General features: G+C 47.9%; 1 protein-coding gene across 1 annotated transcript in view; it reads left to right on the forward strand.

Annotated features, from left to right (window-relative positions):
* SHOC1 (shortage in chiasmata 1) overlaps positions 1-14,797 on the forward strand; it is a 105,457-nt gene that overhangs the window by 26,143 nt on the left and 64,517 nt on the right. Inside the window, exons 9-14 of the mRNA XM_038770260.1 lie at positions 30-62; positions 1,926-2,077; positions 4,347-4,491; positions 7,532-7,628; positions 9,769-9,904; positions 10,441-10,506. Coding sequence (XP_038626188.1) covers positions 30-62; positions 1,926-2,077; positions 4,347-4,491; positions 7,532-7,628; positions 9,769-9,904; positions 10,441-10,506 — 629 coding nt within the window. The remainder of the gene's footprint in view (positions 1-29; positions 63-1,925; positions 2,078-4,346; positions 4,492-7,531; positions 7,629-9,768; positions 9,905-10,440; positions 10,507-14,797) is intronic.

The following is a 14,797-nucleotide window of genomic DNA, read 5'->3' on the forward strand; positions in this document are numbered from 1 at the left end:
CGTGATTCGCGAATACCTTCACACGGCAGTTGCAGGAACACTCTCACTGGCGCACCCCAAGAGTACCCCACTATTTTGTGGCCGCCATACCATGTCTTATAGATATGGTTCTTCACACCTCCCCCCCACACCCCAAAGGCCACGGAAGACATTCAGGGCTTAGCTACCCCCGCACCCGTGAGCTGATGCCCGCCGTTGGGAGGATATAATAATGATGGTATCCGTTAAGCGCTTACTACGTGCAAAGCGCCGTTCTAAGCGCTGGGGGGATACAAGGTGATCAGGTTGTCCCACATGGGGCTCCCAGTTTTTATCCCCATTTTGCAGATGAGGCCTCTACTCCATCCTAATCCTCCACCCTAATCCTGGAAAAACTATCCAACGTTGGCTTCACTGACACTGTCCCCTCCTGGTTCTCGTCCTATCTCTCTAGCCGCTCTTTTTCAGACTCTTTCGTGGGCTCCTCCTCTTCCTCCCACCCCCTAACTATGGGAATACGTTCAGTTCCGGGTCCCGTTCTATTTTCCACCCACACCCTCGCCCCAGCAGAATTCCTTGGCTCCCCCTCTAGACCGTAAGCTCGGTATGGGCAGGAACGGATCTGCTAATTCTGTCGTATTTTACTCTCCCCTTAGTAGAGTGCTCTGCACATAAATACAGACGATCGATCGGTTTGCTCCCCCGGCTTCAACTGCCATCTCTATGCCAGCGATTCCCGAATACGTCGCCAGCCGTGATCTCTCTCCTCTGCAGTCCTGCCCTTCCTCCCGCCTTTGGGACATCTGTACTTGGACGTTCCGCCAACACCTAAAACTTGATACGTCCGGAACAAAACTCCTCATCTTCTCACCCAAACCCTCTCCTCCCCCGACTTTCCCATCACTGCAGACGGCAGCGCCATCCTTCCTCTCTCTCAAGCCTGTAACCTTGGCGTTATCCCCGACTCATCTCTCTCATTTCACTCGTTCGATCGTATTTATTGAGCCCTTACTGTGTGCAGAGCACTGTACTAAGCGCTTCAGCTCACGTAGTCCATCTGCCACCAGATCCCGTCACTTCAACCTTCACAACAGAGAGAGAAGCGAGGAGTTTGTCTAGAAGGGCCACAGACGGTAAAATACGTCACAGATACGTACATAAAAGCCGAGGGTGGGGGAGTAGTGAATATCAAGAAGCATGGCCTAGTGGGAAGAGCAGCGGCTTGGGAGTCGGGATCGGGGTTCTAATCCTGACCCAGCCACCTGTCCGCCTTCACTTCTTTGTGCCTCAGTTACCTTATCTGTAAAATGGGGATGAAGACTGGGAGTCCCAAGTGGGACATGGATTTTGTCCAACATGATTATCTTTTATCTACCCCAGTGTCTGGCACATAGTAAGCACTTAAAAAAAATACCATTAAGCCCCCACCCCCCCAAAAAAAACTTTGTGTAAAAGCCATAGTTGGCTTAAAAGATAAATCAAGGTCAGTCCTGAGAGTAAACTCATTGTGCGTAGGGAACATGTCTGCCAATTCTGTTGTATTGTACCCTCCCCATTTTCACCTCAGCAGTCAAAATCAAAATTGCATGAAAGGCAGTAACAAACAGAGTCAAATAAAGTGTTTTGGGTTATCAATTAAACACGTGTTGTATCTGATTTATAGACATTCATTCATTCAATCGTATTGATTGAGCGCTTACTGTGTGCAGAGCACTGTACTAAGCGCTTGGGAAGTACACGTTGGCAACATATAGAGACGGTCCCTACCCAACAACGCTTCATTCCCCATCCTTAGCATTTGATCCTTTGAGACACCAGAAGGGCTGTTTTAATCACGGCACCCGTGAGCATTTGGGGACTGTCTAGCAATTTAGATATTGTACAGTATCACCTGGAGTTCATCAATCCAGAATATCCCTTTACACATTAACTTCCTAACTTTTTAGAAAACCAGATTCAGCTCATGAGGTTGGTAAAAAAAAGGAGAAAATCTTTCCAAGTTCAAATCCATCCCCTTCGATTGACGTTCGAGGGATGGATTTACCTGACCAGAATATCAAGCAAGAATGCTCAAAAGTCCGCCCAACACCATATCCAGGTAATGTATTTGAAATATTTCTTGGGTATCCAAATGTGAATTTCCCCCTGCCCCCCGCCACGATTTTCACTTCTGACAACAGCAGTGTCCACGCACAGCCAAATTAATTGCGAAGAAATGAATAAGGCTCCGCAGATTTCTCAGATGTCATAAGTATTTGCGGCCCCATTTTCCGTCAAATTCTGAGGACATCTGCGAAGCCCCACAAGCCGGTCAGCGCTGGGGTCTGAGAATGTCCCAAAATACAATCATTCGTCGGGCAACCATTCCGACATTATTATCCTCTTATTTGAACTATCCGCCTGGGACAATTTAAGGTTTAAAAAAAAAATCAACAAAAACTATCTGTTCAGAAATTTTAAATCCATCGTGTAGTTTGAGTATATCTTAACCCCCTTCAGAGGTAGAATTCCTTTCTAAAGTCACCCTTTTAAAACCGGCATATGATAAAATGTTTAAAATAAAAAACTTCTCAAATGCCATACTATGCCCTCCTCCCACCTTCCTAGATAGCATTGTTTGTTCGGTGATCTCACATTCACTTTTGTTCTTTCCCCCGAAAACCACCTCATTTCATCTCCTCCACAGCAAATTTTAATCCTCTGCCGCAGGTTCCCCAGTTTGGGATCTTTTAGCTCCTTCACCCAGCCGCAATAAAAATCCCTCGCCACCTGACATTCTTACAGCAGGTGTTCTTGATTTCTCTCCCTTTACATTCTGCTCTCGGGCCTGTTTTATGGCTGCATCTCACCTTCATGCTTTATCATGCTCTCACCTTTCCATGCATCACTAACCAACTGTTGTCTCTCTCCTCCTCATTTGGTTTGGGTGCATTCAAGTGCCTCAAAATCTCTTTTGCACCTTTCTCCAGCCCTCCTTCCCATTGCACACGCTGGCCCTGATTCTCTAACATCTCCTCGCGGTATTTTTTCCATAATGGCATTTGTTAAGCACTTTCTACGTGCCAGGCACTGTACTAAGCTCTGGGGTAGATGCAAGCAAATCAGGTTGGACATGTCCCACATGGGGTTTACAATATTAATCCCCATTTTACAGATGAGGTAACACGCGCAGAGAACTTGCCCAAGGTCACACAGCACATAAGTGGGGGAGCTGGGATTAGAACCCAGGTCATTATGACTCCAGGCCTGTGCTCTAATAATAATAATAATAATAATAATGGCATTTATTAAGTGCTTACTAGGTGCCAAACACTGTTCTAAGCGCTGGGGAGGTCACAAGGTGATCAGGTTATCCCACGGGAGGGCTCACAGTCTTCATCCCCATTTTCCAGATGAGGTAACTGAGGCCCAGAGAAGTGAAGTGACTTGCCCAAAGTCACACGGCTGACGGTTGGCGGAGCCAGGATTTGAACCCCTGACCTCTGACTCCAAAGCCCAGGCTCTTTCCACTAGACCACACTGCTTCTTGCAGTATTATATTATACTCTCTCAAGTGTTTAGTTCAGTGCTCTGCACACAGTGAGCACTCGATAAATGCGACCGATTGCAGTAGCATCCTCTCCTGAGACTCCACGTTTGCCCGGGTTATCGTTCCCCATCTCCTTATCTTTTGGTCGACATCTCATCTGTAGCCTTCTAGGCTCTCTCCTCTCCAACGCCTTTGTTATTCCTGCTTAGTCTGTGCAGAGCACTGTACTAAGTGATTGGGAGAGGATAAGAGAGTAAGGAGACAGGATCCCTGCCTTCAGGGAGTTTCCAAAAAACACTCCTTCCCCTCTGCTTTCAAATCCGTCCATGGGTCTCCTAGCATAAAAAAAACACCTCAACCCCACTGCGTCATCCGGTTACTGACCTATTTCCCTCTTACCATTCCTTAGGACAGTGCCCAGTTCAGCTTAGTATGGTGCCCGACACGTAGTAAGCGCTTAGCAAATACCATTATTATTATTCCTGTCCCAAATTCCTCCTGTTTATTGTCATATTGTGCTTTCCCAAGCACTTAGTACAGTGCTCTCTGCACACGGTAAGTGCTCAGTAAATACGACTGAAGGACTGAATGAATGCACCGACATTTTCAAGGACCTTATTGAATGCAAATCACGGGGTAGGGTGCTACTCAAGACATGGTTCATTTAGGACACATGCAAGTGGAAAAAGAAAAGGAAGAGTTTCTGCCAAACGTACAGCATAGAACCAAGCGTTCTTAAAGTTGATTTGAACAACCTTTCATGATTTCAGTAACCCGCTGGAGCTGATTCCTTCGTGATCCCTGGAATTGGCTAATCGTCATCCCCGTTTCGTTTCAGGTCTCTTTATTGACGAGGAAATGATTTTCAAGAGTAACATGGCAGGGTATCAGAAGTGGCTACCTTTTATGAAAACCTTCTTGATCCAAATCCAGGGATACGTGATGATGGATCCCGCCCCAGAATCCCAACAAAACCATTTCAGGTATTCAGATGCTGTAATTACTAAGTGTCTCTTCTGTGTGGAACCCTTGTGAGGTGGTCAATGCCTTTGGCTGGAATGGGAGGATATAGCAAATGCCTTAGTAGTGAGTCTCTTCTCATTCCTGTGGCTTTCCACATTTAGGCTACTCAATCGCTCTCTGGTTATGAACTGATAATCACGGTTGATTTGGTGAGGAGGTTTCGACAGCAGCAGTCGTTGTACGGAGAAATCTTCAATGCGTTCCGAGAAAAAAACACGTTATTCCTAGGCTTCCACCTGAACCCTGGTTTCCCACCCACGAAATATCGTTCTACGTCCCTTAACAGGTCCCCTGAGGCGACACCATCCACAGGTGATGATGATGATGATGGCATTTCTTAAGCGCTTACTATGTGCAGAGCACTGGTCTAGGCGCCGGGGAGGTTACAGGGTGATCAGTCTTTTAGACTGTGAGTCCACTGTCTTTTAGACTGTGAGCCCACTGTTGGGTAGGGACTGTCTCTGTATGTTGCCAATTTGTACTTCCCAAGCGCTTAGTACAGTGCTCTGCACAAAGTAAGCGCTCAATAAATACGATTGATGATGATGATCAGGTTGTCCCACGGGGGGCTCACGGTCTTCATCCCCATTTTACAGATGAGGTAACCGAGGCCCAGAGAATAAGGATAGTAATAATAATGACATTTATTAAGCGCTTACTATGTGCAAAGCACCGTTCTACGCGCTGGAGGGGGGTTACAAGGTGATCAGGTTGTCCCACGGGGGGGCTCACAGTCTTAATCCCTATTTTCCAGCTGAGGTAACCGAGGCCCAGAGAAGTGAAGTGACTTGCCCAAAGTCACCCAGCTGACAATTAGTGGAGCCGGGATTTGAACCCATGACCTCTGACTCCAAAGCCCGGGCTCTTTTCCACTGAGCCACGCTGCAGGTCCCCGGCAGTTCACCTTGCTAGCCACAGTCTCGGCGAAAACCTATTGTTAACTTCTTTTCCTTACGGGAACAGAATAGGATTTGACCCCACTCCCTCTCTAAAGCCTTCTATATCCACTTTTCGAGCTCTTGCCTCTGTGTGAGCCCGTCGTTGGGTAGGGACCGTCTCTATATGTTGCCAACTTGTACTACCCAAGCGCTTAGTACAGTGCTGTGCACACAGTAAGCGCTCAATAAATACGACTGAATGAATGAATGACCCATCCCTCCCCTACAACTGGCTGGGATCCAGCTAATATCATCACCACGTCTGATGTGTTGTTTAAAATAGCCTTTCCTTCTGGAGAGCTCAACAAGGAGTAAGCAGTTTGTAGATGCGAGAGGTTTCTAGAAACTTGGAGTTATCCGGGGGTTTGAGCTAACCAATCAATCAATCAATCGTATTTATTGAGCGCTTACTGTGTGCAAAGCACTGTACTAAGCGCTTGGGAAGTACAAGTTGGCAACATATAGAGACAGTCCCTACCCATCATAGCCCCTGTCCAGAATCTGGTGATGTCGTGTGGATGCTTAGAAGTCCTCAAGGGACGCACCCTAACCCTCACCAGAGATGTGTTTAGCTTCTTGACTCTTAATAGGGCCCCCCAGCCCAGTTCCTCCAACAGCACAATAATAATAATAATAATAATAATGGCATTTGTGAAGCACTTACTATGTGCCAAGCACTGTTCTAAGCGCTGGGGAGGTTACAAGGTGGTCAGGCTGGCCCACGGGGGGCTCACAGTCTTAAACCCCATTTTACAGATGCGGGAACTGAGGCACAGAGAAGTTAAGTGACTTACCCAAAGTCACGCAGCTGACAGTTGGCGGAGCCGGAACTCGAACCCATGACCTCTGACTCCAAAGCCCGGGCTCTTTTCCACTGAGCCGCGCTGCTTCTCTAATCCGAATTATCCTCCAAATCTCTCACCTGGAAGCAGTAACACCCCGTGGCTTCTGACAGTATGGGCATGGGAATACCGGACACCGACATTTTGGCGGGAAAGAGTGACAAGGACAGATAAGAACTTAAAACTCTAAGATTCCCTGCACGCAAAATCCTCTGATCCTGTCATTAAAATTGACACTTCACCTTGACACACACACTCTAAGCTCTGGGGTAGATACAAGTTCATTAGGTTGGACACGGTCCCTGTCCCGCACGGGGCTCGCAACCTAAGAAGACGTGAGGAGTTTTTTTGGTTGGTTCGGTTGGTTTTCTTCCTTGTTTTTAGCCAGTCTTGACGCCTGCTCGTCGCCTTATCCCGTTTTGCCTCACCTGTTGATGATTCCGTTTTGTCATCCATCGGCTACGACCTCGGTCTTGGAAATCAGCTCGCTTCGCTTGCCAGACGTCTGCCTATCCCACATCAGCGTGTTCCCGTCCCGGGTCTCCGCCTGGGCCGGCCTTCGCTTTCAAATTCCGACACGCGGTCCCACCGCGCTTCCGTTGCCCCCGGCCCCAGATCCGGTCCAGGTTGCCGGGGCACGCCGAGTCGAACTCTTACGATCGCGTCTCAGGAGAGTCGGGTCGAAGAATAAAAATCGTAACTGCGAAGGATCTCGAGTGTCCTTTTATGGACCATCATAATTCCAACACTATAAGACGGGGATCAGGAGAAAGATGTCGAAAGCATATGGGAGTAATAATTGTCAACGAAACTCTGGAGAACGGGCGTCTGTGTTTGCCTCTGAGGCCGTGGGACTGGCTTAAAGAAATAGGAGAGTTGTGGCACTCTTGTGTAGGAAAAAATGAATGGAAGGGTAAAAATTACTTTTCCATTCCACGTCTTTGGTTTACGGGGGAATTCATCTTAAATCGTCCGGACTGTGAGCCCCTCGTGGGCGGGGATTGTCTCTCTCTGTTGCTGAATTGTACTTTCCAAGCGCTTAGTACAGTGCTTTGCACACAGTAAGCACTCGATAAATACGACTGGATGCAATCTAGGGTCGTCCTTGTTTTAAAGCAATGCGGTATTGAAGCAATAGTCGGTTTCCCTCAGAATCGTCATCTGCTGTGTTTAAAATGAGGAATGACGGGTTGCGTGTGTGTGGGTTTTTTTTTTCCAAGGGAGCCTGTGGCTTTTCCGAGCATTCCGGAAGTCTGTGAGAACAAAGTGGAATCAGACACGTTTAAAGAGAGATTTTGTGGACAACCACAAAAAGAGGTATTCTAAAAGTCTTTTTTTTTTCAATCTAACGATTATTACCTAATGATGTTATTGTAAAAGTATTATATGGCTGGTATTGGAAGACATTGGTACTCACTCCTTCCCCCGGTTGCATTTCTGTACCGTCTTTAAACCCTGTTACTTCCCCCTACCTGGAATTTACTGTAGTAAATTCTTTTTGAAGGCAGGGATTATGCCTGCTAACTCTATTATGCTCTCCCAAGTGCTCAGTACAGTGCTTAGCCCCATTTGAGCACTCAGTAAATACTATAGACTGATTGGGTCCATTCTCCCTGTGGTAGAAACACCCTCCAGGGTAAAAAAAAAAAAAAAAAAAGCATTGGAGGCACACTGCCAACCTGGCGGTCTACGCGTAATAATAATAGTAATTCTGGTATTTGTTAAGCGCTTACTCTGTGCCAACCACTGTTCTAAGCACTGAGGGAAATACAAGGTCATCACGTTGTCCCACGTGGGGCTCCCAGGCTTCACCCCCATTTTCCAGATGAGGCCCAGAGAAGAGAAGTGACTCGTCCAAGGTCACACTGCAGACAAGCGGCAGAGCCCGGATTTGAACCCATGACCCGGGCTCTTTCCACTGAGCCACGCCGCAAGCGGGCATTATGAGAAGCAGCCCTCTCTATTCACCAAAGATACAAACACGAAGAAAAATATGAAGGGGCGTTTCGATAGGCCTCCTGTAGTACTTGTCCTGGTTCACTTCAGAGTCCGTGAGGCGGCTCGGACGACGCATTTAAGCATCATTAAGGGATTGGTCTGAAAACACGTAAAGCACGCGTGCAGAAGAGATTAAAGACTTCCCCTTTGAGTCCAATACACTCGCCGTTGAAAAATTCTAGCGCTCTTCGTAGAAATGCCTTGGCATTGTTCTCCGTTGCCTTTTTTCCAAGGATTTCAGAGCGTTTCACGGGTATTATTGCAGCAATCGTCGCAATGTCCTAATGAGACAGGTGGAGCAAGGATCATCCCCCAGAGAATATAGCTATGAAAACCGTAGCCCGGAAAGGTTGATCCAGCCCATCAGAGGTCGATTCCTGGACTCGGATTCCATGGATCATTTTTTACCATTTTTGTGTACCAAAATGTGAAAAAAATCCATCCTACGTGTGTGCAAATACGTGCTTAATTTCCGTATCCCTAAATCCGACCCTATCCCGGTGTCGCCCCACTGTGAGAGGGAGATTGGGTCGTAGTATGCCGGGGAAGAGGGGAGGAAGGAAAGGAAGGAGCTAGTTGTGTCTCTGCGCATTTGTATTGCTTCGGCAGACATGGTCCCAAGTGGAAATGGCTCAGGGGTGCCCGGAGCGGATTGGAAGAACGTGGAAGTCAGCTCTGTGAAAAGGTAGTTCAGGAAGGAAAACGGCTGAGGTTGCCTTCATCGCGGGCTCTAAAGCCTAATCAATCAATCAATCATATTTATTGAGCGCTTACTATGTGCAGAGCACTGTACTAAGCGCTTGGGAAGTACAAATTGGCAACATAATCGTTTTTAGAACCGATTATAAACTTGATTTTGATGCTGTGTCCGTCCACAGGCATATTTGGCTCACGACTGGCTCCCTGGCCATTTCTTTGGAATCCGTGCCGTCTCACCTTTTCTTTAAAAAATACTCTTCGCCTCGGTCTAAATGAAAATTGTACGAATTCTCGAGGCCTGGCGAAGGAACGGCGAGTCGGATGGGCCTGGGTTCATTCATCCATTCAGTTGTATTTATTGAGCGCTTACCGTATGCAGAGCACTGTACTAAGCGCTTGGAAAGTACAATTCTGCAACAGAGACAGTCCCTACCCAACAATGGGCTCCCAGTCTAGAAGGGAGAGACAGACAACTAATCTCAGCTCCGCCAGTTGTCTGCTGTGTGACCTTGGGCAAGTCACATCAATTCTGTGCCTCGGTTACCTCATCTGGAAAATGGGGATTAAGACCGTGAGCCCTATGCGGGACAGGGACGATGACCAACCTGATTAACCCCAGCGCTTAGAACAGAGCCTGGCGCATAGTAAGCACTTTACAAATACATAAAAAATATGATTTTAAATCCATAACCATTAATGATTTGGGGTTTTGCCATTCATTTGTTTCCTAGTAATTCCTCTTCTATGTCTACCTTTTCAGCCGTCTATTTTACCGACTACATCAAAATCCACGAAGGCTGCAGATCTGAAGCAAGCTGATACTCTGTCAGCCTCAGAATTTAAGGTGCCAGAAAAAATAAGCCGTATAGTTAGAAATAAAGAGCGCAACAAAACAGGTAAAAATCCATTTTCTGACATGTTACGTATAAAACCACTGAATGAAACATGCCGCATAATTAGCAGATATTAAAACTTTTCTCCGAGAATGCCTATATTCTAAGATAATAATGGCATTTGTTAAGCGCTTACTGTGCGCAAAGCGCTGTTCTAAGCGCTGGGGAGGTTACAAGGTGATCAGGTTGTCCCACGGCGGGGTGCGGGGGGTTAACAGTTTTAATCCCCATTTTCCAGATGAGGTAACTGAGGCACAGGGAAGTTAAGTGACTTGCCCGAAGTCACACAGCTGACAATTGGCGGAGCTGGGATTTGAACCCGTGACCTCTGACTCCAAAGCCCAGGCCACGCTGCTTCTCTATATAGATAGATATCATCATCATCATCATCAATTGTATTTATTGAGCGCTTACTGTGTGCAGAGCACTGTACTAAGATATATACAGATATAGGTATATATATCTACCCCAGCGCTTAGAACAGTGCTTGGCACAGAGTGCTTAACAAGTACCATTATCATTATTATTATTATCATTAGGTCAGCGGGGGAGAGAGAAGAACACGGCAAAGGAAGTAAATCGGCTTAAGGAGAACCAAGAAAAAGGCAAGTACCGATAGCCAGGAGTTTCTACTTGACGCAGAGATGAACCATTAAGGGTGTTCAGCGCTTAGAACAGTGCTTTGCACATAGTAAGCGCTTAACAAATGCCGTCGTTATTATTATTGAGGACTGGGGAGACGTGGGTAGAACTGTGTTTTAGGAAGATGATCCGCGCAGCAGGGTGAAATTCAACCCGGAAAGGGAAGAGCCTGGAGAGATGTACCTATCTATAAATTATAAATCATTTATTTCTATTAATGTCTGTCTCGCCCTGTAAACCGTGAGCCGGGGTGGGGCGGGGACCTTGTCTACCAACTCTGTTATCCGTCCTCTCCCCAGTGTGTATTACAGTGCTCAGCACACAGGAAAGCGCTCAATAAATACCAGCGATCGGTTATATAAATGGAAAGGGTTTTCTCAGATCCCCAAGGTGCCCGTTATATCCCATTAGGGATATAGACGGTATCCTCAGATACCCGTGAATTCTGTTTTTACAGTGGAAAGAGCGCGGGCTTTGATGATGATGATGATGGCATTTATTAAGCGCTTACTACGCGCGCAAAACACCGTTCTAAGCGCTGGGGAGGTTACAAGGTGATCAGGTTGTCCCGCACGGGGCTCACAGTCTTCATCCCCATTTTCCAGATGAGGTCACCGAGGCCCAGAGAAGTGAAGTGACTTGCCCACAGTCACCCAGCTGACAACTGGCAGAGCTGGGATTTGAACCCACGACCTCTGACTCCAAAGCCCGCGATCTTTTCCACTGAGCCACGCTGCTTCTCTCTGGAGTCAGAGCTCTCAGTAGGACGTACTCCTTGCCCACGAAGAGTTTACAGTCCAGATCTTTGAGAATCCACAGAATTTTTCAAAACTCTGTGATGGAAATATGAGCAAAAACATGTTCTTATTAAAGAATGCATGAATCTCCATGGACTCTCTTGAAAAACGTACGCCGTGGTATTCACTTCATAATAATAATGGCATTTATTAAGCGCTTACTAATGTGCCAAGCAATTTTCTGACATGTTACGTATCAAACCACTGAATAAAACGTGCCACATAATTAGCAGATATTAAAACTTTTCTCCGAGAATGCCTATATTATAAGATAATAATGGCATTTATTAAGCGCTTACTAATGTGGAAAGCACTGTTCTAAGCGCTGGGGAGGTTACAAGGTGATCGGGTTGTCCCACAGGAGGCTCACGGCCTTAATCCCCATTTTCCAGATGAGGTAACTGAGGCCCAGAGAAGTGAAGTGACTTGCCCAAAGTCGCACTGCTGACAATTGGCAGAGCCGGAATTCGAACCCAGGACCTCTGACTCCAAAGCCCGGGCTCTTTCCACTGAGCCATGCTGCTTCTTTACCCACTAAGTACTTACTGGGTGCTAGGCACTGTGCTAAGTGCTGGGGTCATCTGATCAGACATCATCCCTGTCTCACCCAGGGATCGCAGTCTAGGAGGGAGGATGGGTGTGATAATAATAACGATGGTATTTATTAAGCACCTACTATCTGCCAGGCACTGTACTGAGCGATAGAAGAGAAGGGTAAGAATGAGGGTAGGGAAGCAGCATGGCTCAATGGAAAGAGCCCGGGCTTTGGAGTCCGAGGTCATGGGTTCAAATCCCGGCTCCGCCAATTGTCCGCTGTGTGACTCTGGGCAAGTCACTTCACTTCTCTGGGCCTCAGTTCCCTCATCTGGAAAATGGGGATGAAGACTGTGAGCCCCCCGTGGGACAACCTGATCACCCGGTAACCTCCCCCCGGCGCTTAGAGCAGCGTTTTGCACATAGTAAGCGCTTAACAAATGCCATTAGGATTTTAGACTGTGAGCCCACTGTTGGGCAGGGACTGTCTCTATGTGATGCCAATTTGTACTTCCCAAGCGCTTAGTACAGTGCTCTGCACATAGTAAGCGCTCAATAAATACGATTGATTGATTGATTGATTAGGATCATTACAAGCCGAGTTGGGCGCGATCCCTGTCCCCCGTGGGGCTCACAGTCTCAGCCCCGGTTTTACAGATGCGATAACTGAGGCCCAGAGAGGCGATGTGACCTGCCCAAGGTCACACAGCAGGCAAGTGGCGAACCTTGGGGCTCTATCCATCAATCCATGCTGCTTCTCAAGTCCGAGAGGCTACAAGACAGTGGTTCTCTTTTTTGGCTCACCTCCGTCCCACCGGGGACCGTGGGGGCATTATGGGCATATGCCCACCCGGCTTCCCCTAAAAGCCAGTAGTTTCACTCCCCGGCAAACCGGCAAGGGCGGACAGCCGTAACTAGCCGGCGCTCAGCTCTTCCGAACCAACAGCCGTGTCTTCCTTCCTCCCCTGGCCGGGAATGCCGTCCCTCCGCACATCCGCCAAGCCGGCTCTCCTCCTCCCTTCAAAGCCCTATTGAGAGCTCTCCCCTCCTCCAGGAGGTCTTCCCAGACTGAGCCCCCTTTTTCCTCTCCTCCTCCCTCCCTCCTTCCCCTCCCCACAGCCTGGATATATGTCTGTCCAGATTTACTGTTAATTTTACTTGCACATATTTCATTTTCTTAATGATGTGCATCTAGGTTTATTTCTATTTCTTGCGATGACACCCGTCCACGTGTTTTGTTGCCCGTCTCCCCCTTCTAAACCGGGAGCCCGCCGTCGGGTAGGGACCGTCTCTACGCGTTGCCGACTTGCGCTTCCCAAGCGCTTAGTACGGTGCTCTGCGCACGGGAGGCGCTCAATAAATACGACCCAACGAATGAATCCCTCAACCGTTCGTTCCGGGGTGTATCTCGAAAGTCCGGGCCGCTCAGTCTCGCTGCGGCGCGAGGACGGCTTTTTGCGATGCTGCCGCGGTGCCCGCCCAGTTTGTCGGTGAAACGAAAATTGTGAAGTGAAATTTTTGAAGTACAATCCTCCCTAAAGACAAAGGCGATTTGCGAAGCTTATTAAAGCTTCCTGAGAGCCCGTGTTGCCCTCTAGTGAACGTTAACTCGAGATCCGCGTCGATTATAAATAGAAGTGATGGATAAATACATCTCTATTTTCCTTGGTGAGTTTAGTCATAAAAGAATATCCGTTCATTCAATCGTATTTATTGAGCGCTTACTGTGTGCAGAGCACTGGACTAAGCGCTTGGGAAGTCCAACTTGGCAACCTATAGAGACGGTCCCTACCCGACAGTGGGCTCCCAGTCCAAACCCTAGAGGAGGCCCAAATTGGGGATCTTTCGGGGACCGAACTACAGGAGAAAGACGATTTGAAGGAGAGAAAGTTTCTTGCCACTCCAATGATGCTTCAGAGAAACAGCGTGGCTCAGTGGAAAGAGCTCGGGCTTGGGGGTCAGAGGTCATGGGTTCTCGTCCCGGCCCCGCCACGTGTCTGCTGTGCGACCTTGAGCAAGTCGCTTCACTTCTCTGAGCCTCGGTTCCCTCATCTGGAAAATGGGGGTGAAGACCGGGAGCCCCCCGTGGCTCAGGGGAAAGAGCCCGGGCTTTGGGGTCAGAGGTCATGGGTTCAAATCCCGGCTCCGCCTATTGTCAGCTGGGTGACTTTGGGCAAGTCACTTCACTTCTCTGGGCCTCGGTTACCTCATCTGGAAAATGGGGATTAAGGCCGTGAGCCTCCTGTGGGACAACCTGATCACCTTGTAACCTCCCCAGCGCTTAGAACAGTGCTTTGCACATTAGTAAGCGCTTAATAGATGCCATCATCATCATCACGTGGGATAACCTGGTCACCTTGTATCCCCCCCAGCACTTAGAACAGTGCTTGGCACATAGTAAGTGCTTAACAAATGCCAGCATTGTTGTTGTAATAATGATTATCGTCTTTATAATAATAATAATAATAACGACGATGATGGTGATGCTTAACAAATGCCATCATTGTTGTTGTAATAACGATTATCTTCTTTATAACAATAATAATGATGATGGCATTTGTTAAGCGCTTACTATGTGCCAAGCACTGTTGTAAGCCCTGGGGGAGATACAAGGTAATCAGGTTGTCCCACGTGGGGCTCCCAGTCTTCACCCCCATTTTCCAGACGAGGGAACTGAGGCCCAGAGACGTGAAGTGACTTGCCCACAGTCACACAGCCAATAAGCGGCGGAGCCGGGATTAGAACCCACGACCTCCGGCTCCCAAGCCACGCTGAGGTAGTTACCGCGCTGCACGAATGATAATCCAACCCCGCGTGACTCTTGCCGAGCATCTCCCTCTCCCAGACTAATATAACTGCCCCAAACCACCATCTTCCCTGGCTCAGCTCACTTACTTGGTGTCGTTTCTGACTCCTTTCCATC

The sequence above is a fragment of the Tachyglossus aculeatus genome, chromosome X3 (genome assembly GCF_015852505.1).
Source record: "Tachyglossus aculeatus isolate mTacAcu1 chromosome X3, mTacAcu1.pri, whole genome shotgun sequence".
Taxonomy (NCBI): Eukaryota; Metazoa; Chordata; class Mammalia; order Monotremata; family Tachyglossidae; genus Tachyglossus; species Tachyglossus aculeatus.